General features: G+C 40.4%; 1 protein-coding gene across 1 annotated transcript in view; it reads right to left on the bottom strand.

Annotated features, from left to right (window-relative positions):
- Window positions 1–23,202, bottom strand: part of HAPLN1 (hyaluronan and proteoglycan link protein 1) — a 71,313-nt gene that overhangs the window by 1,871 nt on the left and 46,240 nt on the right. The window contains exons 3-4 of the mRNA XM_008706377.2: window positions 10,151–10,522; window positions 1,970–2,272 (exon numbers count right to left, since the gene is read on the bottom strand). Coding sequence (XP_008704599.1) covers window positions 1,970–2,272; window positions 10,151–10,522 — 675 coding nt within the window. The remainder of the gene's footprint in view (window positions 1–1,969; window positions 2,273–10,150; window positions 10,523–23,202) is intronic.

Here is a 23,202-nt window from a genome sequence, read left to right as displayed (position 1 = left end):
GCCGCCCGAGAGGGTGGGAGCCCAAACGGAAGGGTTTCTCAGCGAAGGGGGAGATAGCGCAATGTCTGTGAAGGTTTGGGAACACAGGGTTGTCGGTGAAACGTAGCGCCCCCCCCCCACCCCGGTCATTCTCCGCTAAATTAGTTTTTTCCTTGCCCCTTAATATGTGTTCAGACGTGCCCTTTTATAGCTTTGAAACTGAGAAGGGAAATGACAGATGCGGTTTCTGTTGGCTAATTAGTGACTAAAAGGGCCCTTCTGTAGCACCAGGGAGGACAGAAGTCCATGTTAAAAGCAAGAGCTATTTAAATTCTAGCTGTAGCAAGACTCAACCCTAGCACAAGTTTCTGGAGAGGCAAAATTTGAATGTGAAAAGATCAAAAAAATTCCTGACATAAAAGTCCATTTAAAAAAAATCAAAAGCCCTCAAGTCCTTTTCATTACAGGTATCAATAAGCCATTATTCTGATTCAAAGACTACAGTATGAAAATGCAAAAAATACAGGAAGTCACTTGCCTTAAATAATGCGGACTCAGAATGTGAACCCAGTCTGTTCAGTTACTAGCAAAGAGGATGAATTTATTTATTCAGTGGGAGCCCTGACACCTAACCATTTCTTGATTGCACAAGAAAAAGCGAATTAGTCTTAACCACTCCTTGAATAAAGTTAATTACTGAAATACCTCCAATGTATATTAAATATGCATACAATGTTTAAAGAATGACATTAACTGGCTGAAGTGCTAACCAAAGATTTCTTTTCCCTGACTTTGAGTCTCAGGTGGAATACAATCAGTCTCTTACCTGAGTACACATTGTAATGGGATGTCTCCTTGCCCTCCACTATATAGAGATTACTAAGTACAAATTAATGCTTGCCAATTCTTTCTGGCAAGACTAAGACGACGTGATCTGGAGGAAAGGTAGAGGCCACTGGAACATGAGTTAGAAGGTTGGCTCTATCATCCATACCAGAGGTCCACAAACTACAGCGCAGGGGTCACCGGAAGTTTTGTTAAAACACGGCCATAGCCATCCATTAAATACTGTCTGCGGCTGTTTGACATTTAACGTACAAAGCTACATCGAGTAGTTGCAACAGAGACCACATGGCCCACAAAGCCAAAAGCATTTATCATCTGGCCCTTTACAGAAAGTTGGGTCATCCCTGATCGCTTGCTACTTTTCCCAAAGCATGTCACCAGGGAACTAAAATATAAAACGATGGGGCCAGGGTTTGCGCTATGGGCGTGTGACCTGTGCAATTACACAGGGCCCCACGTTTGTTGAATGTATTGCTGTCACCATCGTAAAATTTGTAATTTTTGAACAAGGAACCCACATTTTCATTCTGCACTGGGCCCCACAAATTGCGTAGCTGGTTCTGGATGAGGCAAGACAGGGTTGGGAGCTACACTGAAGGCAACAGATAAGTCAACAACACCGAGGCAACCTGGATCTCTCTTCTTCTGCTTTCATCTTCGGTGTTATTGCTACTAATTTATTTGCAAAGTTCTCTTTACTCAGCTCTCTCTTCATTGTGAGTTTTGCTGATCAACTATGAACATAATTGACTTTGTGATTCGGAGAAGGAGAGCGTGACAGGGAGGCTACTCTCACTTCCATGAAGAGCTCTCTGTCCCAGGGCACGCATCTCCATCACACACAGTGGCAGCAGCATCTTTGTCAGTGACAAACAGACCCCACAGACTATCTCAATTTAAACTATTTTATAACTACAATCGAATGCAATAAGACCTAGGAATAGTGGAAATATGCATTTTTGCTCACATGGATATTTTTAAAAATTATGACGTTAAAGAACTTTGCATCTTTTCCAACTAAGGCCAGTACATCAAAGCCACGTTCCTTTCTTTTTTAAGTAGGTAAGGTTAAAAATGGAGTGTGGGGTTATAGTATGTATTGGTCCCCAGGACAGGAAAGAAGGCAGTACAGTTAATAGCTTACCATTGAAGTTAGATGTAAAACAGAAAACATCATATCTGCTTTTTTCTTTATCCCAAAACCCGTAGTTCCTGACACCGGGCACCGTGTTCTGGCCTCCGCAAGGCTCTCTGGGCTTTGTGATGGGATACTGCACAGACCCGTCATTGAGCCAGCCGGCATTGCACCAGTCCAGCCCGCTCCGCCAGGCATCGTACAGCTGGTCGAAGGAGGCAATCACAGCATCCTGGTCCAGACAAGCCTGCTGTGCCTCGTGGAAATTGAGATTGTAGCGCCCGAGTCTTGGAAAGTAAGGGAATACCACACCTGCCCAAAGGAGAGACCAAGGGATTAGTGGTACAGAAAGTAACAGCTCTGAGCAAAATCACGTGACTGGTGAAAACACATTAGAATCTCCATCAGATGAAGTTGCAGTTTTTGGTCGACTCGCAATGGTTTCTCGTGGCCCCTTTCCCCTACAAATAGCCTCTCGGCTCTGAGCACCTCACAGTGAGCTCTGTGGTTTGATAACTTCCGTGATTTACCCTTTCGCTAAAAGTTCAATTCAAGCCTTAAAACTCTCCTTTCTGGAATGATTCATCCACAGGCTGTATTTTTCAAATAGCCTCCTCTAGAATTTACCTCTGCTACTTCTGTTAATAATCTTAAAATGGATTATTACTCAGTCCTTTTCAGCGAGGAAAAAGTCAATATTGAATACTAATAGTGGTGGAGGATATAGAAATAATGCTTAGAGAAAAGGAATTTATGAAAATTCTTCATGTTTTTTCTTAGTAGTTCTTCTTAGATAATTAGTAATTAGCTTAGGATAGCCTTTTATTTTTTATTTATTTTTTTAAAAGGTTTTATTTATTTATTTAGAGAGAGAGCACCCATGGGGGGAGGGGGGCAAAAGGAGAGGGAGAGAGAGAATCTCAAGTGGACTTCATGCACAGAGCAGACTCAGGACTCTTGAGATCATGACCTGAGCTGAAATCAAGAGTTGGACGGTTAGCCAACTAAGCCACCTACATACCCCACTTAGTATAGACTTTTAAATGTATAAACAAACACGGTAACAAATGATTCAAATGTAGATACATACTTTCTTTTACATACGCTCCTAAAAACTTACTTATCTAAGTAATTTTCACATAGGAAGTTTCTTACTTGCAGAAACTCTCAAGTGAGTTTATTTATCTAACAAAAACCTAATTAAGCAGCCTTCATTCATATTAATAAGCCAGTTCTTTACAGTGGGGCAACCCTCACTCCATACTCCATTAAGGGTACCCTGGCTCTGTTACCTATTTCAGCTTTTAAGTGTAGCCCTGGATCTTATTTTTTTCTGTCCTTGAACAGCACAACTAAAATGAGAGCTTTCACTTAAAAATAATTCTTCAGCTTCCACAGTCATGTGTTGCAAATTGAAATGAGCTTTTAAAAACATTTTTATTACAAATACAAGGGGGAAAAAAAGCTTCCCAAAGCTTGTCCTATACAAAGTGGATACAGAATAAACATTGGTCGAGTTAATGCCAAGGCATTAAGTTAAATATTTGAGTGGGCAAAAACCCTTAACAAATGTGAACAGTGTGACTTGGCACTTGACTTTGTTTGGGAAGATGTAACGGCTTCCCCAAAGTGTTCTTTTTGGTCAAATAGTCACTGGAGGTGATCGAGCCATCTCCCGACTTCCTGTGCATTTTCTTTAAATGATGAGAATTACAGCATCAGAAAACAAAGTTGTATCATTTGCTGGACTTTCAGAGGACCACTCCATCAACATGTCTCCCCATAAAAGACAATCAATTCAGAGTGGTTATTCAAGGTTTTGCCTTGGATTTTTTAATTATAATTAGAAATAATTAATATTTTAGCTTGTGGAATATAAAAAATTGTCCCACTGACACAGTAATTTGGTGGGTTATATCACAAGTGCTGTTTTATGAGACCGCAGACCCTATTCAAGATGAATGTACAATTCACTAATCGTGTAACCAGGACACAGGAAGTGTTTTCTTTTATAAATTGTCCTGGAAGACTCTACAAGAAGCAATTTCAATAGCCTAAATCAAGTCGTGTCTACCCAAGGCCTCTGCAGGACACGTTCGTCCTTCTAGGGCGGTCCAGCTGGCACTGTTCCCTAGAGGCAGAGATCCAGGAAGGCTTCCCGATCTCATCCTGCCTTCTCAGGTTCTTGGCTGAGGGATCTGTGAGCTGAATCAGAGCCAAAAGGAAGGAGGAAAAGCCTCTCTCAGTTGCCACTGCCCCCTGCAGTGATGGGGGTGGAGGGGAGCCTGAGATGGTTCTATCTAAGAAGAGCTATTTCCAGGCATCCAGCTAAGAACCCAGTTAGCGCTGGGAAGGAACTGCTGTAGCTCTCCCTGTCCCCTCATGCCTTTCATCCTCTTTCCACAGAACGCCAGCAATGCCAATGAAAAGAAAATTATTTAATTTATCCAAGTGAGATTTCCTTGGCAGCTAGACCCCAAGTGAGAGAAAAATCTCAAAGCGTTTCAGTCGGGAGAGAGAAACCATTTGGGTTGGATTCCGTTTCCCAAATGTCTCAAGAAGGGAACAGTGGATAATGGAGGATATTTTAATTACAATGATTTTCAAGACCTAGGCAAGCTTTCTGGTTTAAATTCACGGTGGCGGTATTTGGTAGACTCTCATGGGCATTAGGAAAAAATGTTCTTGAGTAGTTCTTGATTAACCATCGAATGTTACTGAACCATGACTGGTTCAGTTCCAAATTCAGTGTAATGTATTTTTATTTAAGTTCCTCTCAAATTTAACATAACTTCGTGCAAACATTGCTTAAAGTCATAGTGAAACCCAATATTGAAACTTCATTATTTTTCAGTTGTAGGAATAATTGGTCCACTTATCATTATGTTAATTCAAAACATTTACTTGAATTTTAATGAATGCTTGATGATTATGGAAAGAATACATTCCAAGTAAATCAAGGTCAATTTCTGTGTCCCAGCCAGTGTTGTAAAAGTTTCACTGCACTGTGCACATTTGGTGCACACGTTTCAATAATCAGATGTTCTTACAAGCAGGGGCATTTCTGGAACTGCATGTTTGTTAGTATTTTATTTATTTACTTATTTTCCTTCCAGCGAGTTAAGATTTCAACATCTAAGACTATAATTGCAGAAACCTGTCTCTGTGGGAAAATGTGCACTTCCTGCAGCTGAATTATGGAACGAATGGTTATTGCTTTCATCCAGCATTACAAAAATACAAGTTAAACTTCCATCGGTGAAAACGAAGGGCGTGTGATTGTTTTCCAAGTATGATTATTTTATACTCATATGTCAAAATGTAATCAAAAGTTGTTTCTTTTCCCATGAAGGGCTGGTATGCATCACAACAGAGGAAATTAATAAGGATGATCTATTGCATGGAAAAGAGTGTGAGTAGGTTAGTCAGTAGAAATATGTTTCAAAAACACATTTTTTTAATAGTTAATTGCACAGTCCAATTAATCCTAGTTGTTGGCAATTATCAATTTGTTAGACATCTAAAAGATGTATGAACATCATACCATTGCCCATATGAAAGCTAACGTAAATTTCAGTAACTTTAGTCATAGAAAGACAGAAACCATGGAGTATAACTTTACCTTCCTCAGTGCCCCTTCTAGTGCCTATCAGTGCTATACACATCTGAAATTATTTTTCTGTTTTTATGAGTTCTCAGACTATATTTTTGTGTATCTGGCCCCATTTTCACCAATAGAAAACCAGTACACTGGGAGATTGGAAGAAGGAGTATCACGTTTTTCCTATCTTTATTTGTTCATTGTTGAGATGAATTCCGTAGACCAAGCTACTCATTAATTTCCAGTGACCTGAATCTCTTCGTTATAGTCTCATAAGGCTAGTTTTGTTGGGTGCTATTTCTAGTTGGGTGCTATTTCTAGTGTGGGTAATTGGTAGTAATCAGAGGGCATTACCTATCTAAGATTCTATATGAAAAAAATTGTTGCCACAGCTAACTCCAGCTCACATGGAGTTCAGTCTTTCAAAAAAGCTTACTTTTTTTTTTTTTTTATCAGTATGATTCAAAAAAACAGTTCTTAAGTCACAGCTAAGAGCAAAGCAGTGTGGGGGCGCCTGGGTGGCACAGCGGTTAAGCATCTGCCTTCGGCTCAGGGCGTGATCCTGGCATTATGGGATCGAGCCCCACATCAGGCTCCTCCGCTATGAGCCTGCTTCTTCCTCTCCCACTCCCCCTGCTTGTGTTCCCTCTCTCGCTGGCTGTCTCTATCTCTGTCGAATAAATAAATAAAATCTTAAAAAAAAAAAAAACAAAGCAGTGCTTATGATGCATTATATATATATATATATATATATAATTTGTATCCAAGACAGAAGTAAATCTGGTACTATAAATACAAACCATATAATTTGGATATCTTAAAGAAGAATGATTTTTTTCTAATTGGAAAAATTCTTTGGAGAACATAGCATTCAGTATGTATTAAAGGACCAATATGATTTAAAACATTGTACAAGTACAGTTGAAAAAGCATCATCACGACATTTAAAATGATATGCTTCCCTGGCCTTGTTTCTGCACACTAGAAGATTGACAGGGAGCTCGAGGAAATTTGCCTGATGGTTACATGTAAGAATGTAACTGATAATGAAAAAAAGTCAAAAACTGGGTTGGAGCTAATAAGGGATAACCACAAAGTCTCTTTTGCCACATAGCCCTTAAACTCTTAGGTGTGTAATCACTGCCCCTTGCTTATCTGTCCCAGACCATGTGGAAATTATCAAGTCACTTTCAATGGCTATCCTCAGGTTAGCAACCAAGCTTCTTTAAATTTTATTCTACAATAACGATCTTAAATATTTTTTGTACTTTCGTTTTAAAATATGAGTCCTTGTCTCATATTGCAGCATATGTAGATAAAATAATATGCTATCTGAGTTTTTCTTGAAAATTATTCAGTGCAAGTGGGATTATATAAAGCAAGATAAAATGAGGTGTCTTTATCATGGTAAGTTTTGAAGCTAGGCCATGGTGTACAGGGATTCAGTATAGCAGTCTTTCTATTTTTCCAGATGTTTGAAATTGGCTATGATTAAAATTTTTTATCTTCTCCTATTGCCAAGCTGAGAGCCTTACACCAGTCCACGCGGATGCGAACTGTCAGTGGCGTCTGTGGCTCACGTTTTTCCCTTTGAGGAGTTTCTCTCTCATACTCATAGGCGTGATGTCCTCTCCCTTGCCATTTCACACTCTCTACCTCCGGAAGGACCAGCTCACCTTCTGTGGCCCAGATCAAGTGTCCTTCCCTGGCAGTACTTTCCGCGGCCGCTCCGCGACAGCACATTTTGCTGTGTGTTTGGAAGTTTAAACCCATTGTATTCACATTTAATCGCTTTACACTACTTACTGAACACTGGCTTGGTTCTGGGTGCCTGACTGCCCTCCAGTAGTATGTAGTTAAGGGGTGCAGAAGGCAAGTTGGCAAACACTTACAGAACAAGTGTGAGGACAGCTCTCACGGAAATCTCCGTAAGGTGCCGTGAGGGCATCACAGCCGCGGAGCGGAGAGGAAAGCACAGGGTGGAACTCAGATCTTCCTCTTTGAAGATGTGTATTTTCTTCGGTGGTTCAGAAATGGATTCGTGTGTGTAACGCTACATGTTGAAGTGTTCGCTGTCTCAAGGCAGGTGCTCTGGTTCATGACTGCGTCTACCCTTGCCGCAGCACACCAGAAAGACGGAGAACCACCACCTGCAGGAGGGGGACTGAACAGCTACCATGCGTACACCCATTAATGCAGTGTGGCCAAAAGACGGTCTGTAGCTTATCACCCACTTGGGGCCTTAAAGAATCCTCCGCAGCCGAAAGCTGCCAAAGACCGCTGCCCCTGTGAGGTCTCTGGCTTCTCTCCAGCGGGGAGGTTCTCCTTCCTGGGAACCCCCGGATCACAGTGGATAAAAGCATAGGCTTCTTCCAATGTTCTTGGTGGCAAATTCCAGTTGCAGCTCTTACTACTGGCCTCATACCCTTAAAGAAGGAGTTCTCCCTAAGTCTCGTCTGTCAGGGGGGCTCACCGAAAGTGAGCGAAACACGGCGCACGTGATTACAGCAACCTCTCTGTACCCACTTACGTTATAACCAAATTCTGCCTTATTTCCACTATTGATTTATTGTATTTGAAGTGTAGCTGACCTACAATGTAATAATTTCTGTCTTCTTTCAAAATACTTACTTTTGAAAGTATATTAGAATCTTTAATAGCCTGTCAGGCTATTGAATGAAAAGAACCAAGATCTGGGAATCTTCACATCTCCTGGCACTGAAACAGCACTTATAAAAATATTTATCAGTTAAATTGGTTTCTTGGACACACTTACTCGGCTCATATGCTAATGGGTTATATGGTAGGGAAGTGTTCCAATAGCATGGAAAACGTGGTGAACTGGGATGGTGAAGGGCCTAGGCAGGAAAAATTACTCTTTTTACAGTTCCTCTTCAACACCTCTAATATGTCTTGTATAGTCTCAGTTTGACCTCGGAGCCCATCATCCTCTTACACATGGTCAATCTCCTTTTTAAACAAAGGTATCGCAGGCTGAGTGCTCAAAGCTATTCGCAAGCGGGTATCCAGGTGGAATATGGAAGAATCTTATATTCATTGTATTTATTTTTATGGTTTCCTTCTATTTCTGGCAAGTTCTACAGCTTTCTATTCACTTAAAATTTCATTTTAAAATATATGTAGGGAGACAATAAATTTAGCAGGTGAATTAGTTAGGTTTAGGAAATACATGGTAAATCAACAGAAATTTAGAAGAAAAAGAAACTGAACAGGTATTATAGTTCAACCTGTTATTCACAGATGAGGAAGCCAGGTACAAGGATTAAATAACTTGCCCCAGTGACAAAACTCATACTGGTAGAGTCGGGACTAACCTAAAAGTCTTGGTTGGTACTACTAGCTTGAGGGTTTGCCTGCTGCCCCTTCGATAAAGAAAATCAGCTGTCATTAATATTTGATGATTAACTGTTTACTCTAAACCAGTCACTTCCTTCATCTCAAATAATGCCAATGATTATAGATATTTATGTGACTCAATAAAAACAAAGTACAAGGTGATATGTAATCAGGAGCAAGGAACTACAACTAAGAGAGACAACAGAAAAAAGGATAAACAAGAGAAGGTCATAAAAATGTACTTTATGACATCGTGCAATTTATTAGATACATACAGCTGATAAATCTCCATACGTGTGATGGGATTCTGTGGGCTTCAGAAGGTCAACTCTTCAGTGATATGCTAGTGGACAAAACGGATTCTTTTCCAAGGGCAAAAATCTGTCCTAGGATATGAAAGGAGCTTCTAGCAAACACACACCTATAGTTTATGTGCATAAGGAAGGAAAATAGTCTATCAATGCAGCCAAAAATTCATCCTTCAGTGTAAAGAAACACTGAAATTCATAAATATAAGATGTTTCGAGATGCATGAGAAACAGAGAAGAGTTTCCCTACTGGTGGGGCATACAGAGGGTGGCCTTTGGCAGCGGGGACACTTTTTTATTGATTTATGGGCATTCTCTATATTTTGGTTTTTGAACTTACTGAGTAGATTACATATTCCAGAAAAAAAATTCCCCTAGAATGCCTATATTGTTTGGTATTGGTGTCTAAAAGACTCTGGACCATTAAAAAAAGTTTACTTCTCTACTTACTTATTTAAATAAACCTGGAGGGCACTTTTTTGTTAAGATTTCACAGTTATTTTATAGAATATAATTACATGTATTTTAGTTAGCAGATGTCCTTCACAAAAGTTGCCATTATTTTGAAACTGAGATAATTTTAGAAGCATAATAAAAATGCATCCAATCTGAATTTCTCAATAACCGTGTCATAAGATTTAAATTTTGAATAGCATAAGGCAGTTTTCAGATATTATTAATTCAATTCCACTGCACGTTTCTCCTACTTGCAAATAGCTTCAATTTTGTGTGTAACCATTGTGTGTACATTTCAACTATGAAAGCTGGACTCACTGACAGACTGCAAAATACGAAAGAAAAGAAACTTGCTATGCATGGACATTTGATTTCTCACATTATTACTATGGTAACCACTAGACATTACTCATCATGAAAAATGATTAATTATCATTTCCAAGTTGAAAATGATTTAGAGATACCTACCTTGTAAATCTAATGTTACTATAGCAGTATCGTCTTCCAATCCTTCAATCACCTCACACTTGTATTTCCCATAATCATCCAGGGTGAGGTCCGCGATCACCAGAGAAGCATCATTATCACTGCCTCCCTTCAGAAACACTCTACCCTGGTAGTCTCCGTAGGCTTTCCTGTGATATCCCATGGAAACAAAAACGTCCACTTCCTTGAGGTAATCTGAAGTTAGCTTGGTCCACTTAATTCGGATCTTGTGGGTTCCTGAGCCAAATGCTGTAGGATCTCGATAAAATTTACATGGCAGTGTCACATTGCCACCTCTATATGAGACCACCCTGGCTTGTTCTGCTTCCACGAGTAGACGGGGGCCATTTTCTGCTATAATTAAAAAAAAAAAAAGAAGAAGAAGAAGAAGAGAAGAAGAAGAAGAAGAAGAAGAAGAAGAAGAAGAAGAAGAAGAAGAACCATTAATACACTTTTAGCCTTTTTAAAAAAAAAAAACATGAAATATGCTACCCATACAGGGTATCTGACAAACAGTAGGATTGCGTGATAAGCTTCTCTGCATTCTTGAAGAGTAATATTTTTTGAGCCACATAGAAAGGTACCTTTCATACCTGGACGGCACCTACAAGGTAGTCATGTCTTTTAAACCACTGAAAAAAAGAAGGATGTTAATTACAATAATTGAAAATTTCTGAACATAAAACTCCACAGTCATCGAAGTTTGATAATTTAATAACAAATTCTATTTTTTCCTACCCTTACATATCAAAAATGCAGAAACAAGACCAAGCAAAGCGACAAAGTTTTATGATGAATTTCATCAATACAAACCAAAAAATTTCAAGGTAGGCAAATTTATCTTCCCACTTGCGCTATCTAATACAATACATCTCTGTTTTATTTACTTACAGCAAAATTATAAAGCAAAATGATCAGTTTTCATTATATTATTCTGGCCAAAGGACTTAGACTATTCTCACATTTGTGGTTTCTATTCAAATATACACTTGTGAGATGCCATTCTGGAGCATTTCAAGCAGTATGTATGCATTTTATTTTCACACAAAGACTAGACATCAGAAAAGTTATTTTTAGCCAATGCTTAAAACGTGCGTGCGCACACACACACACACACACACACACACAACTCCAGGTTTTGAAGTATATTCTTCAAAACTTAATTGCTGAAAGTATATCCAAAGTTATATTTATTTCCTGATTAACCAAATAATTATTTGTTTCTTTGTTCCCTTAAATCTCCTTCTACCCCTTGTCTTGGCTTTCTGCCACATCTTGTTTTATGGTATATCTTCTCGCTCCCACCTTTCTTTTCCTTGCCCTTTGGTTTCCCTCTACCCTCCTCCAAGGAGATAGCCTTCCCGAGAGCACCGTAATAGTCCAGCCTGCCAAGTCAGCGGGGCTGCCGTTCTCCAGGGAGCCAGCTGTGCTTTTCACATCTTGGTTTTCTCTGGGGTTTCCCCCAGGTAGCTTACTGTGCTTTTGACCTTGACAAGGTCTCTTGAGGACGTGCAAGATTTGAAAATGAGAAAGCAATTTAAAAACTCCTGGGCCCAGACACACCTTCTCATCTGCACACAGCCTTCGAAGCTTGCCGAAACTGCCTTTTGTGCAGCTCTGCAGCCCTTCCTGCCCGAGGCAGGTGGGTACTGAGTACATCTTGGCCGCGACTCCTTTAGGATACACAGGTCAGGAAGAAGACCCACTCACCTCCAGACAAATCCCATAACTTACTTATTTAATGGCGTACACAGGATTCAGATTCTAAAATAAAAAGTGTCCAAAAACAGACACAGTGGTTATATTTTTAACATAGAGCTATCAGAATGAGTATTTTTAAATGGCCATATTTCATTTACAAGTCAGCCCCAATCTTCAGAAACTGGAAAGTTTAACAAAGCCATTAATGCCCCCTCTTGGAATAGATCATAAAATAAGAGGATAATGGCTTAATTAAAATGAATCATAAATCCAGCTCATTAAGCATTTCCTTTAGATTTTATTCTTTATCTTTTTATTTAGGATCATAGAATCGTAAGGGATGAAAGGTAAATCTCTCCAACTCGACCCTACCTGTGATCTTCCCCTCCGATTTCCCTAATAACTACATCCACGTGTCCTCTCTCCGGGAGGAGGAAAGTGCTGTCAACCGCTCAGCAATGCCTGAAGGTTGTAGGGAACGTGTCCTACCAGGTACCTGGAAGGTCACTTGGGAGCTGGGTTTCTCCGGCTGCAGCTTGAGCTGAGACCTGACACAGAGCTACAGGAGGTTGCAGTTCCATGATTCCTGCAAGATCTTTAAAGTCAAAACTACTGTCCAAATCCACAGGGGTGAGGGGTATTATAATAGGAACAAGGGTTGCAATGGGATGCCTTATTATAAGCTCGCCTCCTCAATTTACTAGCTCTGTAGCCTTGAGCAAGTTCTCGAAGTTCTCTAAGCTCTAATTCCTTTATATGTGCGTCCGGGGTAGCAACATCTATCATATGTAGCTGACCCAATAGATACGTAGCGCTCTTAGACTCATGTCCGATCAAAAGTAAGAGTGCGCTCACTGCTAACTGTTGCTGCGGCACACATCTTCCAGTTTTTCTCAAATACGATACTGCCTGATACTGAGCATAATTTTGGCATACATTAACCTTCCATTTACTTACAAAGCTTTGAACCATGTGGGGTGAAAATACGTAAAATGCCACCTGGGTTCTAAAGGAGACGTAGAAATTATTCTGTGGTTTCACATAATCATAGCATGTTCCAAAATGAATACAAGGTCTGAGTGTTTCGTAAATTAAAGAGTTAAAGCAAAGATCAGAACTCTTGTACAAGGGACTGAGACTTCTAATTTTTTTCTGTGGTTAACAGTACATCATCTTGTAGTATTTTAGAAGGATAGGCTTCTGATTTTTTTAGGTACTATTTGCTTATAATCCAACATGGTGAGTAGATGGTGACTTGCATAATATTGAGAAGAGAGCAGATACCAAAAATCCACTGATTTCCCACAAATTAATTTCCTAACAGTCCTGCCGGAATGTATAAAATTCTACCATTCTTATTTTTGGAGGGGGAGCCTGCGGTGTGGAGGTCATCGATGGCAGAAGTCCGTGGCTGAAAGCCTAAGAGCACTGTGTAACGTGTAGCACATCGGTGACTGAGGGCCATCCATGTTCATTAATCTACACCACCGGCACAGCGTTGAGAACCATGTTTTTTGTTAGTTTGCTTATTTTTAGAAGATCGACACTGCAGATTATACAGCACTGAGCATTTTGGCGAGAGTAGCCTGTTGCAGAACAGAAAAGAGGTGGGAAGGAGCACTGGCCAGTGAGTCAGGAACTCTGGGTGTTTCACTGACAGGTCTGCCTCATGAATACATGGACTTTTAGAGTTTTGTCAGGCTCATCGCGGCAGGTAGTCATGACGGGGGTGAGCGAGGAAACACATCAGCTGGAGAGGGGAGAGGGCAGGGACAAAGAGCAGAAGAGGGAATCGAGCATGAGTGCCGATGACCAACTTTGCACCCGGCTTGCCTAGAGTAAGTCTCGAATCTCGTCGTTGGAGGCAAGAACCTAAGCAGTTTGAAATTAATGTTTAAATCAACCTGTTTGATCAATAGGCAGTTGCAAAGCAAATAAAATGCAAAAGCTAAAAATAAACCTCCATCATCAGAATGAGCATTGCTTGTTTTCCGGTTTTTTTTTAATAAAAAAAATATGAAAGAATTAATAAAACTAGGCAGCATCCATATGCTCATTTTGGAAGGGCCGGATTTTTAAAAAGTTTAATTTGTAAGTAAGTCACAGAAATTTCATATTTCTATTAGGGTCAGTGACAGTGACTTGAAAGATTTGATGCCCTTCAAAGACCACAGTTGTCTTCAGGGGAAACAGCAGGGCCTCATTATTATTTTACAAATTCTGCTGTGAAATCCAGAGGACATCATTCAATTTCACCAAATTAAGAAAGCAACAGCATAACCAAACAACTCATCTTTGTACTGCTGTGTCGTTTAGATGAACTCTTCTAAACAATAGGACACAAGCAATTAGTTGCAGAAAAACCATTTAGGAATATGGTGTTGGATTAGTACCTGTTGTTCTTAGTTCTTTTAAAAGTACAGTCATTTTTTTATGGCAATTCATTGCCAAAGAAATACGTGTGACAGAAAAAAAGAGAAGGTGTTATGGATCAAAGTTTGTCTTTTTACAGTGAATTGTGGATTGTGCAAAATAACCAGTCTTGGTGTTGGTGGCTTTCTCATTGGGGTATAGATGAAGTAGGGTCAAGACTTTTGAATTTCCTAAACCAATAAAATGTAAAACACAAAACGAAACAAAAGTGGGCAATATATTTAAGATGGCTAAACGAGGACATTAAAAATACTCCCCTCCCAAGGAAAAAAACTACCAACATCATTTGAATTCTTTTTATTGTGATAAAATGTGCATAACATAGAATTTGCCATTTTAGTCATTTTTAAGTGTAGAATTCAGTGGTATTAATTACTTTCACAGTGTTGTGCAACTACCAAATTTTTTTCACCATGCTGAAGAAAAAGCTAATTCCTTCCTGACATTCCAAACTGGTAGGCAGTCTCAATTGTCAGCTCCATGATGCGTCATTTGAGAAAACTGCACAAGGTTTAAAAATGGTTCCTTATTTTTGCGGTATTTGTTGTCACTTGGCGGGTTTGGATGCGTAAGACTCACACTGTGGAAGGTGTTGGTTTCCTGCACGTAGACAGACTGGTGCTAGGGAGTTGCACCGGAGGCTTGCTTGCCGTCAGGCATTTTTGCTGCAAATCTTTAGCTGCATAAATAATTGGCCATAAGGCAATTTTGCCATAAAAGATAAGATGAAACACACAAAACAACTGGTTGCCCATTTAGTTTGAGGGTTTGTTCGTTTCGTCAATTGGTGGACAGTTTGGTTTCATTCCTATTTTATATCATGTAAATCTTAGCCTTTGTACAGCAACACAGAGTTTGAATCCATTTCCCATAGAACTTTGGAATGTCTATCAAGGGACAGGTGACAACATGCCAAGAAAAAGCAACAATGTAGCAGACTTTTACAATGCATCACAAAGCTCAGTTACAGGGGCGCCTGGGTGGCTCTGTTGGTTAAGCAGCTGACTCTTGATTTTGGCTCAGGGTCCTGGGATCGAGCCCCTTGTGGGGCTCCCTGTTTAGCAGGGAGTTTGCTCATGTACTCTCTATTTATAAAAAATAAATAAGTCTTTAAAAAAAAAAAGCTCAGTTACAAATATGCATCCTAGTATTTGGAAACCGGTAAGTCTCTTAATGAAGGAAGAAATTTTATCGAAGAGGAAAAAAGTGAGATGCTAAACAAGGAAATGAACCAGGGGCAAAATCAATCAATCAGTCAATCCATCAATCAAACCCACATACACAAAAAGGCATAATGCAATGAATGAAAGACTTTGAAGACAAGTGCTTAGGTGTAATCCACAAAATAAAATCAGTTCTTTCTCAGATTTGCCAAGACTCGACACACATTTTAAATGTATTCAAATATTTTGTATTTCATAATAAAATCTTTTTAATTTTGTTATTCTTATTTCATGTTTCATCATATCCTTTTAAATGAATGTCCCTTTTTTAAAAAAATATTTTATTTGTTTGACAGAGGGGGAGAGAGAATGTGCACAAGTGGGGGTAGAGGAAGAAGGCTCCCCGCTGAGCAAGGAGTCCAATGCACGGCTTCCGTGCTAGGACCCCGGTATCATGACCCGAGCTGAAGGTAGACGCTTAACCGACTGAGCCACCCAGGTGCCCCATGAATGTCCCTTTTAAAAAATTTTTTGTAATTTTATCTTAAACGGCACAATTGCCTTACCGCTAATCCCACCCTGAAAATGCAGCAAAAATGCTTGTGGTGAAGACACTCATGGCAAAAATACCAGATATGAGCTAAACCTGCTGGAGGATAAGCAACCAAGATGGGTTTACATCCTCATGGCTTTGCTTACCCTCATCTTCTGAAAATGATCCCTGTGTGTCTCTGGGCCATGCCTTGTTAACACCGTTCCTCCGGCTGCGGGGCAGTGCCTGGCTTGCGACAGGGGTCTGTGACTGTCGTGGGCTAGTGCTGCCTGGAGCCCGGGCTACCTACGGCAGTAGACGTGGGTGTGGCTGCATTTGCTTTACGTCATAACGTAGCTCGAAGATGAAAACATTTTATAGAAACAGTTATACAGATGAGACACCCAATAAGCAGAACACATAGGTTAGACATTTGTTTCTAACTACCTTACACCTTTCACTCGAGTAGAATACATAATTAAGGAAAAAAAAAAGGGGAGTGTCTTACTCGTTAACCTTTAACTCTGAATCACGATTTCGTGTCCTTGAGACTGGAACGAATCTAGTTTTTTCTTGAAGTTGCTCATCAGGAGTCCAAGGGCCCCATTGGTTGGCCGTGACTCTGTTGGGTCTAGTCAGAGATGCAACAGAAATTTTTACGAAGGCCCTTTCTGCTGTCCTGGCTGTCCCCCCCCCACCCCCCCGCCCCCCCAGCCTCCAGTGTCCTTCCCGCGGGCTGCTTGCTCTTGGGCTGTCAGAGACAGAGCTTCACTTTCTTTGCCAGCTGTTCCTGAGCGCCAAGGGCGCTGAGCCTCTCCTCTGGGACTCAGCACCTCAGGAAGAGCTGACCTGAAGAGGGCAGAGGCTTAGCTCTAGTGAGGATCCATTCTTGCCCTCTGTCCTCTGGCCTGGTCCCCACGTGTCCTTTCTGTCAAGACCCGTTGATTTGGGTTTGAGACCATCTTGGATTTGTCTGCAGTCCACCTTCGCTCTCATCAAGTTTAAAGTCTGACCTGAAGACGCATAAGGGTGTGTGTGCTGCGTGCCATTTGTATAAATTCAAAAGAAATAGTTACATTTGCTTAAACTGTATGAGAAAGGATTTCCAAGAAACACAAGAAACTCACAACTTCGTTACCTGTGGGAAGGGGAGGTGGATCTCTGGCAGAGGAATCTGGAGAGATTTTCATTGTGTATCCTTACATATTTAAAAAAAAATGAACTGTGCAAAACCATCACCTATGCTCACACTAAATAAAATAGTTGAGGGAATTTAATTGACGAATGAGTAAACACAAAGCTTTGCCAAAAATATCTCTGGAGAGAGACACTAGAAGCTGGTAGCCACGACCGCAATATATTGCCGTGATTGCAGGATTAGATTTTGCAGGTCTATGGCTCTGTTCATAATCATGTTAGCTTTAAACGTGCCTTCAAAGTATGCGAATTTTACTTCATTTTCCCTATTCTTTTAAGAAACCAAGGGACTGATTGTTGTCTAGCCTTGGCTATAAAGGAGAAGTCCAGTGCTAAAAATATGGTAAGTGAAGACTGCTCTTGGCTCTAAAGTCACTGCTGCTGTTTCTCACCCCCTGTGACCCTGTCTTTTGGGGACCCTGCCTTTTGGAGCCCCGGCCAGGGCTCACCTTCTCTCTAACTATTGTGTAATCTGTGCCCTGCTAGCTCCTGTCAATCTGCAGCTGAACCGAATTGCCTAGAATTGGGGTTTCACTATGTCCTTCAATGGCACATGTCCTTTCTGTCAAGACCTCCACGATCTGCTGGGATGTGCTGCGAACCACGCTCTTGGGTGTTGACCGTATCCACCTGCCTTCCTTGCCTTAGAGCTGAATTGACTCTGTAATGGGAAACCGCCCAACACCACAATATAGTGTTGTTTTGGGTGATGTTTGTCATGAATGTGTACCATGTTATTGTCTTGTCCAAGTTGCATAGTAAAAAATAAGGATAAATGTTCTGGTTTGAGAGCCCAGAGGCGGCTATATGGCACTGTTTGAGAAAAAAAATTTTTTTCTGGGACAGTGGAACTTTTTTCCCCACAGGATGTCTTAGACAAAAATTTGCCACATATCTGATAAAAGGTGAGCTTCTTTGCTGGAAAGAGGCATCAAGAGCCTCCAAGCAGCTCTAGGGGATCCACTGAACACTGTTTAAAAAATCTATGTTCTCAGAGGTAAACCCGAAGCTGTGTGAGTATCCTGAAAAATGTTATGTCTCTTCTTTATCTGTTTTCTAGCAGGAAGAAGTGTGGTGAGCCTGTTTAACTCTGTCTGCTGACGAAGTTCTTTGTGGGTTTTGTTTTTCCATATTCATGATTCTTTCATCTTCTTTTCTGGCAGTTGTAATTTACCAGCTAAACTTTGGACTCTCCCACTGTGTTAGTGAACCTGTCTGTGACTCAGCCTCCTCGCGAGTAAAATGGAGTTCAGCCACCTTCTTCCCAGGTTTCTTGTGAGAGTGAAATGAAGCAATTCATTGAGAACTTAGCCCCGTGCCTGGCACACCGTGAGTGCCCGGTGCCTCTTACTGCTCAACATTTACTGAGGTCCAGAGTGGGGCTGGTATGTGAACCGGCTTCTATCTTTGCCATTGACTTCTTTCCTGTGCTTTTCAGGAGACAGTTCCTAGAAGGCATCGCTTCTTGAGAAATTCACATCTCATCAACTTTCGATGATTCTTCTAACCTAACAGTGCTTAACAGCACAGGAGCGCATTCCGGAGCACCACCTTGAAGGCTTTCCAAAAATCCCAAATCTGTATCTGTATGATCCAGCTTCTTCCTCTCTCCTCCATTTCCTGGGGGTTCCAGACAGTCTTCTTTTGGGGATAAGGATGGCATGTATTCATTTGCAGCTGCCGCCCCACCTTGCTCCTCTAACTCCTAAGAATCACCACAGTGGCCAGGTTTCTCCAAGAAATAGGAATAGTTCTGGGGTGCCTGGCTGGCTCGGTCAGTGAAGGGTCTGCCTTCGGCCGTGTATCTTCACACAGAACACAGAATCTAGGCAAACTGCCTCACTTGAATTGTAAGACAAACCACTCACAAAGTAGTAGAAGAAAGGAGCTGTATGGAGCACTTAAAGACAACTGAATGTAGGGCACCGGGTGGCTCAGTCGGTTAAGCTTCTGCCTTTGACTCAGGTCATGATCCCGGGGTCCTGGGATCGAGCCCCGTGTCGGGCTTCTTGCTCAGCGGGGAGCTTGCTTCTCCCTCTGCCCCTCCCCACTGCTTGCACACTCACTCTTGCTCTCTCTCCCTCTCTCTCTCTCAAATAAATAAATAAAATCCTTAAAAAAGGAGAGAAATAGGAATACCTCTCATAAGAATAGTTTCTCCAAGGTCCAAGACCAAACTTCTTTTCATAGTGATTTGATTCCTTCTGAGACATAGTTATATCAATTGAATGCGATAAAATGAGAGCCATTTTTAACCACTGATTGACTCAACATTCTCTAAGAAAAGGCTTAGACAGAAGCTATGTTAGGAGCATGAGAATCAGCCTGCCTGAGTTTGAATCTCAGCTTTCCACTTAATAACCATATGACTAGGGAAAGCTTTGAACCTCTCTCAACTTCCGTCGGGATAACCACCTTCATACAGTGCTGTGTGGGGACTGAATGAGATGACCTAGGTAGCGCATTTTCTCTTGTGTATTACACATAGTGGTTTTAAATGTTAATATTCACTAATTAATATTATTGCCATTGCTAAGTCCAATATAACTTGCCCCAGAACTAGAGACAATCTTAATATTGTTGTCAACTCGGGGTTATCTGCTCTGCTTAATTATTTTCAGAATTTAAATTTATCTATGTTATCAAAGACTTATGCATAAAAAACAGTATTTAATTCCTATAATTTTAGACTAAAATACCAAACTGGGTTATCACAGTGATAGATTAAGGAATACATTACGGGAAAAAAATCCAAAATAAAATTAGAATGTTTCATTAAATATGGTCAATGACATTCTTAATATAAACACACTTTCCAAGATTTTTAATTGTAATACAGGTTTCTTTCAAAGGGTATGGGGAAACCAAAACTTTAGCATGAGTCATTCTTCTTCATTTGGCTGTAATTAACCACACACTCTTTAATTATTGGAAATGTGTCTTTATGTGGTAAAGGGCTAGAGCTCAAATCAGCTTGACTCTGCTCAGACCACATCCACTTTGTGGTGAGATGTAAGGTCCAGTTATCCATAATTTGCAGAAAAGACATTGTTGGTTTTATACATTGGGAAGGTTAACGTCTTTACTCAGTATGCAAGGCATCAAGATGATGTTGTCACAGAGTCAGTCCTGGAGGCAAAAGGGATCTTTTGCTTCTTCATAAACAATCGGATTGATAACCTATAATGTGTCAAGTATTGAGTGCTGAAACAAACGAAAGCTAAGCTGAACACAGATACCCAGGTGGGCAGGGCTGAGGGAAGTGACGGGAGCACCCCGGCTCTGAGAACACCAGGGAGTGGGCCTGCATGCCAGTGCTGTGCACACACGCTCCATTCGGAAGGGCAGCAGGGTACTGGTGCCCACTGCTGTTGTCCTGTGCGAATACCGGTTGAAAAACAGCAGGTCTTTGGACTTTTTAACAGATGCCAGAAATGCATATGTTCATGCAAATGTCTCCTATTTTTAAATGCTTGCAATTAATTTAGATTTTTTTCAAAAAAATTACATGAGAAAAAATAAGTATGTGACCTCTGCATCCTCTTTTCGCCTTACCTGTTGGTGCTGAGGGTCTCCAAAGCTCAGACCAAACTAGTTCCTTATCTCTACCTAATGTCCTCCTCCTCCAGGTGTTCTCAACTGGTCCATGGCTAAAAATAGCATTATGTGCTGATGATTCTAGCAGCACTTTTCCCTGAGCACCAAATGAGTAAATCCAAGTACCTGCTGGGCATACATTGGATGCCGAAGAGACAACTTGAGTCCCTCTTCCCCTGCCCAAGCCTGTCCTTCTCCCAATCTTCCTCAATCAAGGCAAAATCTAGAATGTGTGTTTGATTTGTCCCTTTCCTTCAATCTCTATGCCCAGTCTATCACATCTCTACCTCCATTGTTTCCCCCTCATTGGTTGATCTCCGTCTATCTCTACCACCCATCTCCCCGGCTAGCACCCTGGTCCACACCACTATGATTTCTCACCTAAACTACCTCAAGACACTCCTAAAGATCTCACCTTTACTCTTGGCACGCCATAATCCACTACTCACATGCTCTTTTGTATTCATAAATCATATTATATCACTCTCTTGCTCAAAACCTTAACCATTTTTCAATGCTTTTAGAATAAAACCTGACCTCTGTACTCTAGACCAAATATAAAGTACTATTGTCTCACTCCTGACTACACTTTCAACCTCATCTTAAACCATACTCTCTTCACGGTGAGGCTGCCATCCCTCCAGCTTCTTTCCAGCGTGAAAACACCAGGTTTACTCCCATCTCGGAGAATTTTCATTTCTCACTCACTACCTGGAGAGCTTTGTCCCTGGCTTTTGATGTGACTGGTTCCTGCTTACTATTCAGATCTCAGCTCACAGAACCCCTCCTGCCTCCCCTCTAAAGCGATTCATCCCATGACCCTGTGGGGGCCCCCTCATAACATTTTTTCCCTTAAAACACTTTTATATTTATTGTTTATGAGTTCATTTGTTTCCCTTGTTTAATGACATATGCAGGCCAATATTAAATAGATACTAGAAAAGGGGCTAAAGTTCAAGAAGCTTAGTCTTGAAACAATGTTGATCTTAATATGTTGTGGGCAGTCTATAAAAGCCTGTTACTTTATTCATCTTTTAGAATAAGTATTCTCTTTACATGAAAACAATCTCAGTGAAGTACAGTACTAACCATCTATCGAATCAGCTTCTCAGTACTTTAAGCTATAAGACTCTTTGTTAATGATTGTGCCATAAAAGGCAAAGCAAAGTGAGAATTGAAAATAATCCTATGCAGATTTTGGAGATTTAAAACTTGTCAGCATAATTTATGACACTTTTCAAGCAAAAGTAAGAAGTATAACCCACATTACACTAGGGAAGAAAATTTTAAAATGTACCCCTCTTAAAAAAAGAAGCAAAAAAACCAGAAAAAAGAGACCCTTGTGTGAAAATGTTTTTTTCCTAGCAACATTATTAGCCACAGGTAATCATAAATCCATAGTGAAAAAATATAGTCAGATAACTAGGAATATACGAAATTTCCATAATGCCTGTTGAGACTTAGGAGAAAACACCTATCTTCAACTGCCACGTCTCTCGTTCACCTGTGCCTTCCCTACCATTCAGTGACTCTGAGCCAAATACACAAATATCATTCCCAGTGGTTTCTAGGAACAAGGCAAAGCAAGGAGGCAAAGCAAGCACCATTACAAATAGAATCATCTAGAAGTGAGAATCTCCTCACTTCAAGAATGTGTTTTCAATGGTGTTCTTATTTTAAATTTATAATCTCTTTCAAAAACAAGGTAAGACACTCCTTTCTTTCCACCTTCTTCACCCACTTGACACAGTTGACTGTAGTGAACACTCCCTGTTCTAACACGCCTTGTTAATTTCATATGTGATGGACCATGGACTTACTGTGTTTTTACCTGTAATGTCCCTGTCTCGTTTGAGTGGACAGTGTTTGGAAAAGGTAGGGAGAATTCTTCTTTAACTTAAGTTGTTCAATATACTTCACAGAATAATCCATAAGTGTGTGAAAACCTACTGCTCAGAACTTATATACGTAGCAATGAGTCACTGAGTAAGCACTGAAGTGAAGTCACCAACATGTGTAATTAAAACAAGATTAAGATGGCTACTATCTGTATTGACTCCTTGATAATCATTTTGGGGGCCACACATGTTTATTGCTACTACAACACACACAAAATATTTTTGAAGGAATTTTATAGAACTTTTAGATATCCTATGCTTTCACAATGTCTTCGTCTTGAAATAAAAATATTTCCATAACAAAGATTTATCCCCCCTGGATATTACCACTTGGATAACCTCTTAATTGAATATATTAACTTCTTAGCATTTTGGTAGATTTTTCTATGCCAGAAGACTTTCCTGAAACAGCAGTTTTCCACTTTATGTTTAAAATAAAGAGCCAAAGCAATAAAGAAATCTAAATATATTTTTTTCTTGATATCTAGTAAAGTCAGAGAAACAGCGTGTTAA

The sequence above is a fragment of the Ursus maritimus genome, unplaced genomic scaffold (assembly GCF_017311325.1).
Source record: "Ursus maritimus isolate PB19 unplaced genomic scaffold, ASM1731132v1 scaffold_5, whole genome shotgun sequence".
NCBI classification, from domain to species: Eukaryota; Metazoa; Chordata; class Mammalia; order Carnivora; family Ursidae; genus Ursus; species Ursus maritimus.
The sequence above is the reverse complement of the archived record's forward strand: the minus strand, read 5'-3'. Positions and strand labels throughout refer to the sequence as shown.